Consider the following 18765-nt stretch of genomic DNA (forward strand, 5'->3'; position numbering starts at 1 on the left):
AAATCAATTTATCTTCGATTAGAATGAAAATGGGAAAATTTAAATGTGGAGTTTTTTTAAAAAATTTGTAACCCCTCCTATAATCCATATGGAAAATTTAAATTAAAAAAAAAAGACTCAAAAGGCTATGGATGCTACGATACGTGTTTTATGAATTTATTGGCCCTTTCAATTTTGGGGCACTAAATTTTCTATTCAATGATAATTCAAGGACCGACTCGAAAAATAGATATTAATTCAACTGGATTTTGACTAGGGTCAACCTGATATTTACTTAACCTACGTGAATTAATTGAGTTTGACTGCATAAACATTTTTTTTATTCATCTTAACATCTAACAGGGAACAAACTTTAAATCGTTACACCAACTATGTCTTCAATGTCTTATTGGATGCTTCGGCATTAAAATAGGGTGTGATTTTTCAAGTGGGTCGGTGACTAGGCCCGTAACAAATAAACTTCTTTAGGCTCGTTGTCGTTGTCTAATGGAAAAAAGGCTACAGTAAAAAGACGTCAATGGATTAAATTATTTATAAACAATTTTGCAAATTTCCTGTTGTTTGCGTATTTGAAAATTAAGAAAAATCCCAAGTTGAATCCTGTAGATTGTAGAAGATTGATAGCAATCATTAGACATGGAGAGGGGGTTGAAGATTAAGAGTTAAAACATAATATCAGCAACGTTAAACTAAGTTATGCACCATCGTCTCACTTATGATCTTAATTCTGATACTCGTTGCCTGAGATAGAATTCAAGCAGTGTATTATGATAACTCAGACCACAAGAGAAAACCAGAATTGAAATTGCTTGACATCTTTGCTTGATACAATTTGATAATTCTCTATCAACTGCTTAAACTAATTTAAGGAAAAAGATGGGAGAAGAGGGCAATTACATTTTATAGACTACCAGAGTTAAAACTACGGACTAACAAAAGTGGCCATATGATGTAAAACTATCATAAAAGGTGTTTTTTTTTTTTTAAAAAAAAGAAAGTTGAAATGGGTTCAAGTGTTTTTAGTATCCTGAAAACGTTGGTGGAGGTGGCGATGAGTATGAGAAGCCGAGATTTGGTGGAACAACGACCTTTGGAGGTGGTGGAGAGACCATAGGAGGAGGTGGGGAATGGACAAGTGGTGATGGTGGGGGAGAGTGGACAGGTGGTGGTGGGGAATGAACAGGTGGAGGTGGAGAGTGTACCGGAGGAGGTGGTGAATGAATTTGTGGCGGTGGAGAGTGAACTGGAGGAGGCGGGGAATGGATTAGTGGAGGAGGGGACGAAAGAAAATGGTCGACAGGTGATTTGTCAGAAGGATTATCAGCAGGTGCTGGAACTGGAGCTGCTGTTGGTGGAGAATGAACTGGCGGCAGAGGTGAGTGAACCAGTGGAGGTGCTAAATGAGCTGTTGGTGGCGAAGAGTAAGCAGGAGGAGGTGGGGAATAGACTAATGGAGGTGGAGATGAAGTAGAATGGTCGACAGGTGATTTGTCAGAAGGATTATCAGTAGGTGCTGGTGCTGGAACTGGAGCTGCTGTTGGTGGAGAATGAACTGGCGGCAGAGGTGAGTGAACCAGTGAAGGTGTTAAATGAGCTGTTGGTGGCGAAGAGTAAGCAGGAGGAGGTGGGGAATTGACTAATGGAGGTGGAGATGAAGTAGAATGGCTGATTGGTGATTCTTCACGAGGATCATCAGTAGGTGCTGGTGCTGGAACTGGAGCTGCTGTTGGTGGAGAATGAACTGGCGGCAGAGGTGAATGAACCAGTGGAGGTGCTAAATGAGCTGTTGGTTGTGAAGAGTAAGCAGGAGGAGGTGGGGAATAGACTAATGGAGGTGGAGATGAAGGAGAATGGCTGGTTGTTGATTCTTCATGTGGATCATCAGTAGGTGCTGGTGCAGGAGCTGGAGCTGGTTTTGGATGCAATTTTAATTTAGGTGGACAAGGTGCTGGCTTTGGTACCTTTGGCGGATGTGCCTTAGGTGATGGTGACGGTTGTGCAGGTGGCTTTGGCAAGGACGAACTGGATTGTGATCCTCCACACATTGCCTTGTTGCAATCAACAGGTTTCCTCACAACTGGGTGGCATATTTTCGGTGATTTCTGTTTAGGCCTGTCTGGTAAACAATTGCTTGTGTCATCCATGGCAATGTCCTTTCTCTTTGGTGGGCTGCACGCTTGTGCCTCGCCATTGAAATAGTTATATGAGAATGTGAAGTTCACCAAGTTAGGCAATTTACATATTCCTTGAGGAACAAAACCTGTAAGCAGGTTGTGGGAAACATCAAGGCGCTCGACCTGACTCAGACCTTCGAAACACCGTGGCAATACCCCACTGAATAAATTTGAGCCAACATCAAGAACTGTTGCATTTCCAAGTTTTCCAATCTCGGACGGTAAACAACCTGAAAGGCTGTTGTTCAAGAAAATAAATTCGTTCAATGTGCTGCCCATCTTGCCAATGCTACTTGGAATGCAGCCTGTTAGCTTGTTATTGGCAATCACCACAACAGAAGCAGGGGATGATCCAAGAGTTTCAGGAATTGTTGACGTGAACCTATTGTTGTTCAAGAACAACGCATCAAGATCCTTTTCGAAAACCTCAGGTGGCAATCCACCCTCAAAATCATTATATCTAATATCAAGGTACTTAAGTGAAGGCAATGACATAACAACTTCTGGGAATGGTCCAACGAGACGGTTGTTGCTCACATCTAGCTCATGGAGAAGAGTTAGCCTCGAGAAACTTTTAGGAATAATCCCGCTGAACCTGTTGGAATTGACGTGAAATAGAGCAATGTCTGTCAATAGACCCAACTCCACAGGAAGATAGCCGACGATGTCAAAATGGTTGAGATCAATTCCAGCTACAACGTTTTGTTTCGGGTCATCAAGAGCCGGAGCACAAAAGACACCATTGTAATCACAAACTCTTAGCCCTTCCCAGTTTCCTGTGATATTGAGAGGGTCTGAACGTATAGCTTTTTTCCATGCTTGAAGTGCAATGTATGCTTTTCTAAGCCTTGGATTAGGAAAGGTAATGTTAAGCTCAATTTTCAATTCGAAGTAATCTGGCAAATTCACATTCTTTTTAAGGGACGATGGTTGGCGTCGAGCAATGAACGAGGCTTCGGAAAGAGACAGAGCTACGGAGAGAGATGAGAAGGAAGACAAAAGGAGGAGACAGATTACTAAGAAGCAGGTAGAGGCCTGCATTTTTTCTAACTTCTGTATTGCGACGCCACCATAGGTTGCTTATAGGTGAAATAGAAACGTTTTAGGGGTGATATTTAGAGGCTCCTCAGCAATCTGTCTAGAGATAATTACAGCAATAAAAAAAAGAGAGGTGGATTTACCATGCACCATATGATTGTTCCGATGTTGTTAGCTTGTTGGATTTTGATGCCATCTCCTAAATTTTAGAAAAAAGGTGGATTTACCATGCACCACATGCTGCTGTCTTGATTGGCAGCTTTGCCTGTATTTAGGCCAAGATTCAAGTGTTGTTTCTGACTTTGTATTGCCTGTTTGATTTTGAGGGTGAGTCTAATTATAGAGAAGGTTGGCATTGAAATGATCAGCATCAGGATTTTTAGCTGCCCAATTTTATACCTGGCAGTTGTGACTCATTAACTAGCAACGATCAAGGTGTGCTTTTTTCTTGAAAATAATTTCTGATATATTATTTTTTAAATTTTTTCATGTTTGTTTACTTGCTATTAAAAAAATTAATCAACGGAAAACACTTTTCAGTTAATAAAAAATATTTTCAGTCAAAGAAAAATCTGATTTAGTTTTCAGAAAAGTGTTTTCCTTTTATTTTTTTTTAAATTATAAAAAATTTAGAAATATCATATTATTTGCTGATTATATCAAATTTGATCATCAAACTTTTGATTGCTATATATATTTTGTTTTGAATATTTGTTTTTCAATTTCATTTTCATTCAACCTTTTAATTTGTAAGATTTGTTTCTTATTATTTTAATAAACTTGAAAAAAATAAAATATCAATAAGTTATTTTTCAGCTTATTTTTCATGACATAACCAAATACTGAAAATTATTTTTCAACTTATTTTTCATTACATTATCAAATATCAAAAAATAATTCACTTATTTGATAGTGTAATAGGATTATATCCTTCCATAAATATGAGTTAAATTATAATTTGTGGGATTAAACTAAATATGAAGGGGAAAAAAAGAGGAGGGGACAAAGTCTAAATGCAAGAAAAGAAGGGCTAATGTGCAATTAACCCAAAAATTTGCACATTGAACCCATTTCTTCTCTCTTGGCTGACGGATTGGGGGGCAAATTTGGAGGTTAGGGATTTTTCTTCATCTATTTTGAATTCTTCTACAAAATCTTGAACAAATTTCCACGGTTAAGAATAGATTTAAATAATAAAAAAAATCTCTAAGCGGTGAAACAAGAGAAACAATTGTGTAAATTAGAAATTTAGTGTGAGAAAGTGTTGGGTAGAGTGGAGGTGAAGAAGGAGAAGGTTAAAGGATGTGTGATTCTGAATGATGATTTAATGATAATTTACACGATAAATTAGTGGGTTTATTAGTGTTAATTGCATAAAAAAATAATGAAAGAAATCCCTTGCCTAGAACTTTGGGGGTTTAAGCCAAGCTTAAATTGAGGGGGAGGGGAGTTTTATTTGATATAATCGACCATGTAATTGTTGTGTAGGGAGGGTAAAAAAAATAAATGGAGACTTGTTAATTCAAAAAAAAAAAAAGATTTGCACCCCAATATTAGGAGAGGTTTCGGCCTAGAACATGAATGTCATAAGAGTAGGGATTGTTTTGGTGCAAGTGTGGGGTGATTATGGTGTTGGTGAGATAGTAATGATAATCCAGGGGTGATTTTGTAATTTAGATGTATTATATTAAGTTGGAAAATGAGGGGGGGGGAATAACTTTTTATGAAATTGATAATAATTAAATGATATTAATTTATATTAAATAAGTTTGAATTGAACAAGTGATACATAATTAGTTGGGTACTGATTATTTATTGTTAATTTGATTTATTTAGTTCATATTTTAATGTAATATTGAATTTTTATACAAATAATAATTGGTTATTAGATTTTGAATTCATTTTTAATTACCAAATTTAAATTTTAAATTGGTAGTTATATTATTTATAAATATTGTTATCAATATTCTAGATAGGTTTCCTTGAGTAATTAATGATTGTTATTTAATGTATCAAGATTTACCCCAATAATTGTATAATTAATTACACATTTTTAAATATGAAGAATATTAGTGAATGTAGAATTAGATGTTTATATGTGAAGTGTAAAAATAAAAAGTTTCACTAATTAGATGTTGTAATGATGCATTATAAAAAAAGATTTGCAAATAAATATTTATATTGGTTAACATATGAATAACCTTATCCTTACAAACTATTAGAAAGGATTGCTTCCTTCCATTAACCATGCAAAGTGTATAGTAAAAGCATGTTTTATTTTTAAGTATTTTTTTTAAATAATAGTTAATTACATGTGACAATATTTAACTAATGATTTATTTTAAAGGTTACACAACTTAGGCGTGAGCCAACTCCAATGGAGTCATGTGTGAAAACACATATACGAAGGGAAGATAGACAAAAAATGATGCAACAATTCATGGACAGCCGAACAAAGGTGTTTGTTGTATGTAAACTTTAAAACTTATATATTTTTTTTGTTGACATCTTTAACTTTTTTTTTTCCTGTAATAACAATATAATACTAACATGCATGTCAAACACAGAGAGGATCCTTCAACCTATTCAGAATACAATCTGGATTTATAGTTGGAGGCTGTAGCAATTGGTGGACCCTGATAGAAATCATGTTTATGGTATTTTCATGACAATGACCTGAAAATATAAGATTGAGATGTGGTGTCTCAACTGTAAGCACCCAACAATCCGGCCCAAGACAACCATCATCATCCGATGAGAAGTTGGTTGAACAACGAGTTAATGATTTGAGGACCAAAATGAAGGTAAAGTATGAGGAACAAAAAAAGCAGTTGGAAAAGATTGAGACATTCTTTTCTAGTCACTATCCTCCCCTTTACGGACCCTACAAGATCCCCCTCACCTTCATATGCAGCTGGAGCTTGTAATTGATTTGTATATACATTTGTAGTTGATTCTTGCATTATATAAAATTTGTTCTTCAATTTAAATTAGATATTTGATGTTGTTTAATGCTATTATGAAATTGTTTGATAACATTTTTTAACAAGTACTTATTTAAATACCGACAAGATTATTGCCAGGAAATGATCGAACTTTTCATCGGAGAATTAGAGAGTTTTTAATTGTTTTGGTGTGCATCAATGGAAATTCTGTTAGTAAATGTTCAACCTTTTCATTGGAGAATTATAAAAAGTTATTAATTGTTTTGATCCATACCAATGGATTTTTCATTGGTAAATAATCATTATTTTTCTCGGTGAATTAAAGAGAGTTGTTAATGACTAAAATATTATGTTGGTGTTTTGCTATTTTATAATTGTGAGCATGAAAATCATTGTTTAATATGAGTAAATTCAAATCATTGTAATTTTTTTTTCAAACAAATAGCATTTGCAATTCTAGTAACGCAACTTACTAATTCATACTAGCATCAACAATTTAGGAACCTATAACTAGAGCACTCACCAGGCAAAATCCTTATAAACTGTAAACTGTAATCTGTTACTGTTTCGAGGGATGTGCCCTTTATGGTTATTCTGTGCTTTTCAATTATTCTCGGAGGCTTGCTTCTTACATAGCCATCCCTGTCATTACTATTCTTGGCAAGCAATGAATGTGGTCCATCAAATGCGTCGAGCAGATCGAAGATTGAACATATTCCAAGTCCCTTTATCAAGTTCTGTAAGAGTTTGCTTCTGCTGTTGGTGCTCGAGGTCTGAAAACTTGAGAACCGACTTTCCGACATGGTTATGGAGCTCCCAATTACCTGTTTTTTTTTTCCTTCAGAATTACGACGCCCGGTTTTTTGGCAAAACTTGTGTTTGGTATAGTTTCTCTGCTTTCGTTTTTAATTTTAAAAAAATATTAAATTAATATTTTTTTTAGTATTTTTTTTATGATTTTGATGTATTAATAAAAAAATTTATTTTAATTTATATTAAAATAAAAACCTATTTTGAAAAACATTTTCCATGTTAAACACTCTCTTTATTTCATATATATGTGTGTGTGTGTGTGTGTGTGTGTGTGTGTGTGTGTTATATCAAATAGTGTCTTTTGCATACCAGATTATATTGAAGAAAGTAACACTGAATTTTATTTTTCTCATATAGTGAATATAGTAATTTTTTAATAATAGCAAAATGAAATTGAAAAGCTTTACTATCAAAGACTTGATTAAAACGGCGGGTAAACCATCAAGTAGGTGGCATTGTGGTAAGAACTTGGGATAAAGAGATTTGCTTCTCCTAGAGTTTCAGGTTCGAGCTAGTCTTGTGGTTACTAATATTGATGGTCACTGGAGACCTACCTTGTCATTAACTCAAGGATCCGCAGTAAAGATTAGCTGAGATATGCGCGAGCTAGTCTAGACACCCTATATAAATAATAATAATAATAAAAAACCGTGGGTGATGCTCGGGAACCACTGATGCTTAGCTTATCACTTCCGCGCCATGTGTTAACGTGAATACACTCTCCATAATATCAATCAATGATCTCGATACATAATTGTAAAACTTAGTTCAAGAACTAATTTGAAAAAAACCTTAAATTATTAGGAGTCAATTTGTAAATCACTATATCAATTGGATTGATATTTTATTTAAGACAATATCATTTTGACATTCCAATAAGAAATTTCTTAGAATTGACATGTTTAAATTTAATAAGCATTTAAAAATGTGGTAGCTTATGCTTTTGAATGTGTGTTAAAAGTATATTTTACTTAAAAAACATCAAATTGATGTTTTTAGTGTTTTTTTGACAGTTTTGATGTGTTATTGTAAAAAATAAAAAATTATTTTAGTGTATTTCTATGAGTAAAAAACATTTTTTAAAAGTACTATACACAATAATACTAAATACATTCTTAAACCGTGTCATTAAAATCCTGATTGAATTAATCATGTTACACCGAATCAGTTAAATTTTAAGTTAAAAGACTCAACATGAGTCAAATTTTAAGTTAATAGTTTCAATCTTGGGCCAAGTTAAATTAACAGAAACAAAGCCTTGTGAGCAAAACACTATTGTTGTAAACACTGTTTATTATCTCATAAATCATTGTGGATTATAATAGTAATTTTTTTTTTTTTTAAATTAATTTGGTCCTTGATATTTTTTCTTGCATAATTGAGCCATTCTAAGCTCAAATTAGCACTCAATTACATTTTTTTTTGGAAGAAAAGGTTGGATTGAAAGAGGACCAAAATGAAAATCATAGGTAAAATAGGCAATGACTTTGAATTTCATATAAAAAATTTACTTTGATCTCTTATCATTTTTAGTTTATTTAGTTGTTAAAAAAATATTTTTTGTACCAAAATTCACTACTTTATCTTTCAATCATTTTTTGTGAGAAAAGAAAGAGAAAAAGAGGATACCAAACTCTAGAGTAAAGAGAGAAAGTGACCACTAATGATGATTATAGTCACCAAAAAAATTGAAATCAGTGTCAATAATTTTTTTTTCATAAAGATAGTCTTATCTAAGTCTTTTGTTTTTTTCTCCTTACTCGAGGAGGCATATCTGATTGTGAGAAGTATCTAGGTTGATTTTGATTTTTAAGCTATTTGTTTTTTGGTCTTTTAGGCTATGGACAAGTTTAGCAAGGCATTTCAGATATTTTCTAAATATTTATGATAAAAAAAGGTTTTTAAGCTAAAAAACTGAAGCCTTGTTTTTCAAAAGAATAAAGGTTGTTGTATTTTGTAGAAAGTAAACAACACATCATGTGTTGTATTTTTTTAAAAAAATATAGGGCAAGCGAAGACATGCTCATGCACTCAAGTTGGGCTAAAAGCCCCCCACACTTGGGCTGTTTTCTTTTTAATGTCCAGGCTTCTTTTATGTGTTTTTATTTATTTTATATTTGGGTTAAAAATTTGATAATTTTTTCTTTTTTGAATACGATTGAGTTCATAAGTTAGCTTGCAAGTTTAATAAGTTAATTCGTAGCATCTAGACTATCACTTTTTTTTTTAATGATTTTTTTACCTATTATTTTTTCAAATACAATTTCATCATTTGTTATTGATGATTTGTTTTTTTTTTTTTAGCTCAAATCTAAAAAAATATAAATTCATCATTTGTTATTAATGATGTACTTTTACTATATCGGCACCATGTTCATGATTTTTTGTAATTTTTTAAAAAATATTTGATATAAAAAAATTATTATGTGTTTTATTGTCGTATAATTAAATAAAAAATAATTTTGAATAAATTTTTTTATTAAATCTGATGATGTACATGACTTACGCTGCGAGCTTGATTGGTTGACTTAATTCACTTAAGTTTTTTTTTTAAAAAATAAATATTATTTTTTATCGATTTTATCCTTTAACGTTGAGTTAATTTAAAATAGTATTTTTTAATTTGTGTTGTTTACAAGATTATCCCTATAAATTTACAAGTCAATTTATATTAATCTAGGTAAATTAAACATTTTTTTTTATCTCAATATTAGATAAAAAATATTTAAATCAGAATTAAAACCTAAATTATTTTTAATTGTATCTAAAAGAAAACTTACCCCGACTACCTGAATTTTTTTTTTGTGTATCTAAAAGAAAACTTACCCCGACTCGCAATCTTGCGCAGGCCAATGTAAGTTTAATAACTAAGTCTGGTCGTGGCAAAGGCACTCCAATTCGAAATACGACCATGCCATTTCCTACCCTGTTTTCCCCGCAATCAAACTAAAAGAACATCTCTCTCTCTCTCTCTCTCTCTCTAAAAATGACTTTTGTGTTTGGTTCCTAACAATAATTTACTTAGATTTCAATTTTTTTTATTGTAAATTAATTATCAATGGTTTTTCTTGTTTGATGTTGTAATTTCGAGAGAAGCAGAAATGACCAAAGAGAATCAATCGGAGAAGATGGTGAATGTTGTCAGGCGTCCATGCTTCTTTGTGATTTTCTCTTCTAATTTAAGCTCAGAGCGACTGGTAATTTTTTTTTTTTTTCATTTCACATGCTCCATTTCCCCCATAAATGAAATTCCCATATTTCTTTTTGGATTTCCTTTCATAGTTCGTTGAATCAAACTAGGGTTTAGACCCTACTTGAGTTTCGGATTGCTACTCCCTGGTGGGAAAAAAGAAAAGAGTTCATTTTCTGCTATTCAATGCACGCATTAGTTCTTGCTAATATTTTTCTTTTATGTGTATGATTGAAGTAGTAGTTTTTTACTGGTTGAAGATTTTGGATTTGCTTGATATCAGTTTAATTACAGGATTAACGCTATCCAAATTGTTCACATGGCAGAGAATCCCTGTCAGTTTCATCAAGCATATGGAAGGGAAAACGCCGGGATCAGCTTCTTTGTTGGGCCCTAGTGGGGATGTTTGGACAGCTGACTTAACTCAGGAGAATGACGATGTGTTATTCAGTAATGGGTGGTCGGAATTTGCGAGAGATCATTTCTTGGAATGCGGTGACCTTTTGGTTTTTAGGTATCATGGCGAGTTGTGTTTCTCTGTGCAAGTGTTTGATCAAAGTGCGTGTGAGAAAGAGGCTGCGTTTCATTCCAAATGCAGCCAAGGTTGTAGTGAATTTTGTGGAAGTACAGGGAAGAAGAGAGAAAGAGAGGAGGATGCTGCATCATTAGAGAAAGATTTTGTTTGTGCACGGAAAAAGGTTAGAGAGGGCTCTTCTGAATTCCATTCAGCATACATAGAAAAGAACCGGGAAGCTCATATCAGCGCCTGTGATGTGGGAGGGTGCCAGCATGATGGGGTCCTTACAACTGAAGAAAGTTTATCTCGAGAAACAAATCAATGTGGGAATCCAGCCAATTGTTTTGCCACTCCCTCTCAATCAAAAGCATGCTCTGAAAAGCAAGGTAAGGATGAAAACTTTCAGTCGTGGGTCCTTTGCAGATAAGAATCTGTTTCATCTTTTTTTGCGTTTCTGCTTGGACGAGTAGGCATGGGAGCCAACTATGTTTCTATCAAACTTTGGTTTGAATCCAAGTTTGCATTAAAAATTAATGGAACTGAATACTATTATAGATATTTGCGCAAACATGTCTTATTCTGGTTCCTTTGTGATTTCAAAAATAATTCAATGAAGTTAGATTTTCATGAAATGTCCAAACATCTTCCATGTCCTAATCAATGGGTTACTATGTCTTAAAACAGAGGTACCCATCTGGAAAAGATTTGGCAAAGATGATGACTTGAAGCTGCATGACAGAGGTCATGTGTCAATTTTTTCAGAACGTGAGAAAAGAGTTGCTGAATCTTTTATCTCTTGCTTTCCGTACTTCGTGAGGATCATGAAACGGTTTAACGTCAGTGGTTCATACACTCTGGTAAGCTTTTTCCTTATTTTTATCTTTCTGGATTTTTGACCGCAAGACATCATTCTTAGATTCTGTATATTAATGTTCCTAGAGAATCGCAGATTGGATTGGACCATGCTAGGACTCCTTCGCATCCATTTTGCATGTAGTCGAACAAAAACAGGGCATTTTCCTAATTATCTTTTGATGTCTGTTTCTATGCTGCAGAATATACCATATCAATTTTCAATGGCACATCTTCCTAATTGCAGAACAGAAATTATCCTTCGTACTATCAAAGGAGCGTGTTGGAGTGTGAATTCTGTACCAGCTACAAGAGTGCATACAAGCCATACCTTATGTGGAGGATGGATGGCCTTTGTTCGTAGCAATGACATCAATGTGGGAGATGTTTGTATTTTTGAACTTGTGCGCAAATATGAATTGCGTGTTTTTATTCTTCGAGTTGGAAAGGAGGGCCCAGATATGGAAACAGGAAAAGTAGTTTTTAGTGGGGAAAACACTGGGTGTCCTGCCATTGCACATAAAACTGAAAGTTTTCCAAAGAAATCGAGAAGAAACTGCTTGAAGGTCCATTCTAAACTCATTAAAAAAGCAGAAATATGTGATAAAAAAGAGTTTGAGAAGAGTCAAGCAACTGGCATTTTAAGGCATGGAAATGCAACAAAGGATTCTGCCAGTGCTGTGCTCTTCTCTATGTCACGAATTGGAGATGGAAAGAAGCGTAAGGGCACTGATGTTCTTATTCTTGGTCTTCCAATTAAAGAATCTCCTTTCTAAATATATGCGCTGCCTTGCATCTAGCCCAGATTTTCATTTGTTTTTTTGCCCTTCTCTCAGTGAATTTCTGGTGAAGTTGGCTCATCTTTGCTAAGCATAACTTGTGAAACAAAGTTTAGTTCCATCTAAGTTTGCACGCATGCTTTTATTTATGCACATTAGAATCTCCTTTCTAATTATATGTAGCGTTCACCTTTAGAATTTATCATGTTTAACAGAAACTTGGGATATTCTTCTCTTTAATCTTCAGAAGGATCTTGGTAGTTTTATATCAACTTGCCTTATCTAATCGTTCCATTTGTAACATAAAGTGGATTCTTAATTATAAAACAGAGGCATCAATTCAGAATGGAAAGGGTGTAGAAGCTGAAGCTGGTCTGAGAAGGTTGGTAGCACTGGATGAAGAAAGAGCAGCCAAGGCCTTTACGTCTGGTTTTCCTAATTTTGTTAGAATCATGAGGAAGTTCAATGTTAGTGGTTCATATACTTTGGTGAGTGTTCTCCTTTTTTCCTTGCATCTTTCAATGTTTTTTACTGACTGACATATTAGTGATTAATGATGAAATCTAAGGGTGCACCATTACTTTAAGTACTCAAGCTTAGCAAAAACCAAACAAAAACGACTATCCCAAAAACCTAAATGAAATCACAATCATTTGACAAAACAAGACCACAGCATTCAAGAGTATCTCCTGTTTTGCTATCTTTTGTCAAGATTGATGTTTGACAATCTCTGTTGCCATCGTGCAGAAAATCCCCCACCAGTTTTCAGCAGCATATCTTCCGAACTGTAAGGCCGAGGTCATCCTTTGTAATTTACAAGGGCAATGCTGGACTGTGAATTCTCTCCCAGACTCAAAAGGTAGAGCAGTGCACACTTTTTGTGGAGGGTGGATGGCCTTTGTTCGTGACAACAATATCAAGATAGGGGATATCTGCATGTTTGAGCTTGTTGGCAAGTGTCAAATGCGGGTACAGATATCTGGGGTTGGACATGACGTGGTCAATCATCAAATTGGAAATCCAGCATCCAATGACTTACCTCTTCTGGCAGTGCCTCGCAATGATCCTCCCTCATGAGGTACATGGAAGAGTCCAGCCTTCGCTGAACATATATGAATTTTATGTGTCTATTTTTGGTGAGCATTACAATGCCCGTGTCTCCCTGCTTGTGAGATTTTTTTTATATGAATTTTATGTCGGATTTTCCAACCAGGTATACATACCGAGTAAAATTCACTCTTAAAAAGAACGCCATCTATGAGTTTCTGAATGCCATTGCCGGGTGTTGAATTGAAGAAACCCATTGCAATTTCATTCATCCCGTAGTAGAAATATGATGAAAAACAAAAGCAATCTGTACAATAGGTTTTATATGCCATCCCAGATGTTGCCCTCTCCCTCTCCTTTTCTCCCTCTCACACGCACGCACACACTTCTTAATGTTGTATAAATAGTTTATGGACAATCAACTTGTCCAACGACACGGTGAAGCTTTTTATTCGTTCAATTTCGTATACTATGTACAGGCTGAGCTTCTTTTTGCACGTGTTTACCAAAGTGTGATACTCGTGTTTGAGCCAAGGGGCAGTACTCGAAGGTGGCTGAAGGAAGCGGAGACGTTCTTCAAGGCTCGGTCTGTTATCGGCGTTTTTGGGGATTCAAGACTCTGCCGCCACTAATTTTTCATGTAACAGGGAGTCGTCCTTGTAACTGCAGTGTACATGCTATGTTTTCTGGTTAGTTTTGTTTATCTGTAGCTTGCACTTGCAGCTTAGCATGCAGTGGAAACAATTAGAGTGTAGGATGGAACTGTAAGATCAGGCCCTTTGCTCAAACAACTTGGCTGATAATTAATTCTTTGCGGACATGAATGAATGAAGACGATGGAACCTAACTTGCTTGGAACGATATATCTATGCCTATAGTAAAAGGCCTTCAATATTAGAACTCATCCTGGCTGGCCTGGTGATGCTCTACACGTGTCTAGAGTGATTGAGGTAAAAGCTAGACCCTATTTTTTCTCGTTCCTTTATTTGGTTACAAGGTACTCTTTAAGTGTAATGATAATGGAGATGTGACGCTATCATGATAAGAACATCATAGAGATGGAAGAATGTCTCCACTTGAAAATAAAAATAGAAATGTTATTTCCTTTAAATATAAACACTATAAAAGTCTATTGAATATAAGAGAAAAAAACTTGGGAAAAATATTTATTTTCCTAAAAGTTTCATGCTTCATTCTCTCTGAATTATAATGAACTTGTTCTTGAATTCAAAACTCAAACAACAGCAGTACTCCACGAACATTCTTTATGTGTAAGTTGTTATATCATGAGTTTTTAATATTATTGTGAGAGCCATCTCATCATATATTTTTAATAAATTATTGTGTGTATCTGTCTATCATGAATTTCTAAAACAATGTACGGGTCGTTTTATCGCAAGTTTCCCACCAAGATTTTTAATAACATTTGATACAAATAAAAATAACACACTTGTTAGATCAATAACACATAACAACTAACAAATGAAATCGTTTGGCTCTATTGCACATGCTCTACAAACTAACAAAAATCACTAGGAATTATTTAGTCCATGCATTTTAATTTCATTTACAAATTGGTCCTTATTCAAAAGTTTTTTGGTCCTGGTATTTTTAAAAATTTATCGTATAGTCTCTATGATAAAAAAAAATTTGTAATTAGATTCATGTCTAATTAATCTTAATCTTCATCACATAGGTTTTTTTTTTTTTTTTTTTCCATGTAATGCTTGCATGATCATTAATGGATAGATCTTAAACCAAACCTGATTCTACCGATGAAATTAAATGGATTTGATATATAATTTATTAATTTGCCAATTACATAGATCAAATATAAATTTATCTCAATTTGGTTTGATAATAATTTGATTTGAAATTAATATTAATATTAAATTATTTCTAGTAACTATAATATTTTAAAATGTAAAAAAAAGTTTAAATATAAAAGACAAGAAATAACATGGCCCAAGGTTTAGATTTAGGGTTTATTTACCTAAAATGCTAAATAATATCTTACACTTCTGTTCTCTTTTTTTCTTTCTATATTTATGGCTATTTTTTCACATGATAAGTTTTATTTTCATCGTTTTTCAAGTCCGAAATTATTCTTTTAAAATATGTTGAAAACATATTAAAAAATTAATTAACAAGTTGTTATTATTAATTTATAACGTCTTGATGCAATCTATTTTTTTCCCATTAAAACTTTATTCTTTATAAAACACTGGGATTTTGTTTCATGTTAGCCAGGTTGTATTAAAGTAGTATTTTAATTATTTTTATTTAACTAATTATAATTTACCTATTATATTATAACCGTAAAAATTATATAATTAAATATAGAAATACAATGAATCATTATTATATGTCCAATTAAATTTTATTATGTTGAATTAGTGGCGATGGCGACGGCATTATTAAAACCCGAAGAGTCCAGTAAGGCCCAAGGGTGCGAGCGTGCGACGCATGTTGGCTCTTCGTTTCATGAGCCTGTCTTGTCATTGCAAGTCTCTCCGCACTGACTTCTTGTCCGCAGTTATGTTCTAACAAAACTGTCTCCTTCGCTGTCCTTCTGTGTCTCTCCTCCTCCTTCCTTTTATTGAAAAGGTAATTCCTTTCCTTCTTCTTTACCCAAAATAATCAGAAGCACTTATCACGGAAAACAGTAGTAGTCGGTGCAACCTCAAAAAGTCCATCAATGTTGTTTGTATGCAGTAAAAGAAAGTACTTATGAACAAATTTACTGCCTCTCTTAATTTTGGAGATTTGTTGTTGTTGAATTGCTGTCGTTGTTCAGCTCATTCTTGTTAGCTTCTAATTTCTAGAACTGCAGTAAGTTCAGCAAGTGAAAATGGGGGAAGAAACATGTGAAGATTGCAGAGGCTGGGAAGAGGAACTATACTGGACTCATTTCCAGTGCACCCATTTTTTTCAAATTCTCAGTGCTGGCTTTGATCATCTGCTTGTAAGTGTTCTTTGCTATGATCCCATTTTATTTTTATGGGTTTAGGCTTCCGGGGCTCTCTCTGATTTCGTGTTGTGTTTTTGTTTTAGGCTTTCAGGGGTGGTTCTGTATTCTGCTTTATTAAAAGAACTTTATGGTTTATCTGGTTTTTTATCGCAATACTTGCATGAAAATGAGTTGGAAAGTCTTGAAATGAGCAACATAGTCTGCTCTTGCCATTATGCACCCAACTCAACAAAATTTTACTCATAAAAAAACGTTCCTTTACTTGATTTCGGTGTCCCTTGCCAAAAGCATGTAATCCTGCATGCTGATAAGCGTAACCTGATTCTGTCCCTTAATTGAACCAGGTTGTGGATATTCTTTTCCCTCTAGCCTCCGTGACTGTTTTCTTAGCTTCCTTGTAGACTTCATACGCAGATTTTAGCACTTGGATTCTTGGGCTATCCCATTGTGGCCTTAATAAATTTGAAGTTGTAGAAACGTAAATGTTCATGTGATGTTATTTTACAACTAATATTTTTAACTTTCACCAAGGATATGGAAAGGTTTGTGATCATGGCCGACACTTTTTTTTTATTCATTATGCTAAATTATGTTTGACCACATTGCCTCTTTTTGTTTAAATTGCAGCCGATCCCTGAAAAATTTTCTAATCATTTGAAGAACAAACTGCTTGAAAACGTGACTCTTAAAGGTCCTAGTGGCAGCACATGGCAAGTTGAACTGACTACAGATGATAACACCATGTTTTTCAAACATGGTTGGGAAGAATTTGTGAAGGACCATTTTCTGGAGGAAAAGGATTTATTGATCTTTAAGTACAATGGGGAGTCATATTTTGACGTTCTAATTTTTGATGGACAAAGCTTCTGTGAGAAAGCAGCATCGTATTTTGTCAGAAAATGTGGGCACCGAGAAGGCGACAGTTTTGTCCAAACAAAGAGGAAAGCTGTACAAGATTCTGTTGAAGTTACTGATGCCTGCCCCCATAATGGTCTTGGAGGCACTCCAGAGAAATCTGCAGATGGTTACATTTACGAAACTCCTGTAAGAAACAGTGCTGTCTCAAAAGCTATTAACAAAAAGACTCGGAGGGAAATCAAGTTTAGTAGGCCTATCCAAACTAGGAAGAGAGTGAGATATGAAGGACCTTCTTCTACTGCCGAGGAAATAGAAACCAAACCTGGTAAGTCCTAGTTTACTGCCCTTTGGCACTCACTAGACTTGTTCGCATAGCAATCTACTGGTGTTCTGGGTATAAGAAGTATTTCCGGTGGATCCAACACCTTGCTAAGCATCCATCTTCTAAGCTTGCCTTGCTAATGTAAAATAAAATAAGTTGCTTGCCTTTTCTTTTTTTCTTCTTTGTTTGCTACTCCTATTGATTAACTGACTTTGCGGTGAAGTGTATGGTCGTTAATGAAGTTTCTTTGCGTTGCTAGATGCATAGAATTGTGCAGTGATGGGATGCCTTGCCTCTTAAATTGTTATGGTTTGTTAATGAATCAGATGTCCAGCATTTACCTGTCGGCACTGCATATGGATCAAGTAGAAGGATGGTAACAGAGCAAGACAAACTCAATGCATTGCGGTTAGCACAAACAGTACAAACCAATGAGGGCTTCGTTGTGGTTATGAAACCCACACATGTATACAGGAAATTTTACATGGTACAAGTGTCTTTTTCAGTTATTGCATGTTCGAATTTCTCACTATTTTATCTCCCTGTCCCTGTTTCTTTTTATCCAGAGGTAAGTGTCAATTGTTTCCATTGTCAGGATTGATTGGAAGCTTTGAAGTTTGGTCTTACTTGTTATACTTACTGTTCTGCTTCATTCAGGTAATCCCTTCAGCATGGTCAACTAGACATTTCAGAACCCTGGAAAAAAAAGTCGTGATTCTTCGTGTGAAAGAAAATACATGGAACACCAACTTCTTATATTATAAATCTAAGAACAGTGGAGGGCTTTCTTCTGGGTGGAAGAGTTTTGCTCTGGATAACAATTTACAGGAGTTCGATGTGTGCCTCTTCGAACCTTGTGGCACAATGAACAACTCTTTTGTCTTGGATGTTAATATCTTTCGTGTTCTCTAGCAAACTTGTCTTCTGCGGATCATGAAAACTACTCAAATCTTGTTTCAATTGAGTTGTTGACTGATGTAGAGTTTTAGCTAAAGCTTCGGAGTATTGTAAACTATATCAACTGGTGACTTGTGTTAAAGTTTAGTGTAAAGTTGGCTATTAGAACACATATTGCTGTTTTGCCATGACAACTCGTTCTTCTCATGATCTATGGAGACCATATGTATATAGTTTAGATTGCTTCTGTTCTGTTAAATCTATGTCGGGCCTTTGATGACCTGTACTTTCAGTTGTGATGGGTGGGATTTGCCTTCTGATTAGATTTCAGTTGAGGTTGTATCCAGTAATCAAGGCAAAAA

At 34.6% G+C, this 18765-nt stretch overlaps 3 protein-coding genes across 8 annotated transcripts; 2 read left to right on the top strand and 1 right to left on the bottom strand.

The window, feature by feature from the left end:
- Positions 1-565: 565 nt before the first annotated feature.
- Positions 566-3215, bottom strand: LOC118034172 (pollen-specific leucine-rich repeat extensin-like protein 4). Its single transcript, XM_035039403.2, has one exon. The coding sequence runs from the start codon at positions 3213-3215 to the stop codon at positions 1020-1022; it is 2196 nt and encodes a 731-aa protein (XP_034895294.1). The 3' UTR covers positions 566-1019.
- Positions 3216-9853: 6638 nt separating this feature from the next.
- On the top strand, positions 9854-14214 carry LOC118034074 (B3 domain-containing protein Os01g0723500). Of its 4 annotated transcripts, none has more exons than XR_004684977.2 (7): positions 9854-10167; positions 10487-11063; positions 11362-11534; positions 11733-12249; positions 12639-12796; positions 13056-13444; positions 13835-14214. XR_004684977.2 is itself a non-coding variant. In XM_035039254.2 (7 exons), exons 1-6 carry the CDS (start codon positions 10072-10074, stop codon positions 13383-13385), a joined length of 1851 nt encoding a protein of 616 aa, XP_034895145.1. In that variant the 5' UTR covers positions 9854-10071; the 3' UTR covers position 13386; positions 13835-14214. The 4 variants fall into 4 exon arrangements, 3 of the variants coding, with proteins under 3 accessions (XP_034895145.1, XP_034895146.1, XP_073260737.1); XM_035039254.2 differs by having other exon boundaries at positions 13056-13386; XM_035039255.2 differs by lacking the exon at positions 13835-14214 and adding an exon at positions 13522-13703 and having other exon boundaries at positions 13056-13386.
- Positions 14215-15819: 1605 nt separating this feature from the next.
- Positions 15820-18662, top strand: LOC118034073 (B3 domain-containing protein REM16). Of its 3 annotated transcripts, none has more exons than XM_035039252.2 (5): positions 15820-15962; positions 16189-16320; positions 16954-17509; positions 17833-18074; positions 18164-18662. In XM_035039252.2, exons 2-5 carry the CDS (start codon positions 16207-16209, stop codon positions 18416-18418), a joined length of 1167 nt encoding a protein of 388 aa, XP_034895143.1. In that variant the 5' UTR covers positions 15820-15962; positions 16189-16206; the 3' UTR covers positions 18419-18662. The 3 variants fall into 3 exon arrangements, with proteins under 3 accessions (XP_034895143.1, XP_034895142.1, XP_034895144.1); XM_035039251.2 differs by having other exon boundaries at positions 15825-15962; positions 16181-16320; XM_035039253.2 differs by lacking the exon at positions 15820-15962 and having other exon boundaries at positions 15978-16320; positions 17833-17993.
- The last annotated feature ends 103 nt before the right edge of the window (positions 18663-18765 follow it).

Source organism: Populus alba, chromosome 14, assembly GCF_005239225.2.
Source record: "Populus alba chromosome 14, ASM523922v2, whole genome shotgun sequence".
NCBI lineage: Eukaryota > Viridiplantae > Streptophyta > Magnoliopsida > Malpighiales > Salicaceae > Populus > Populus alba.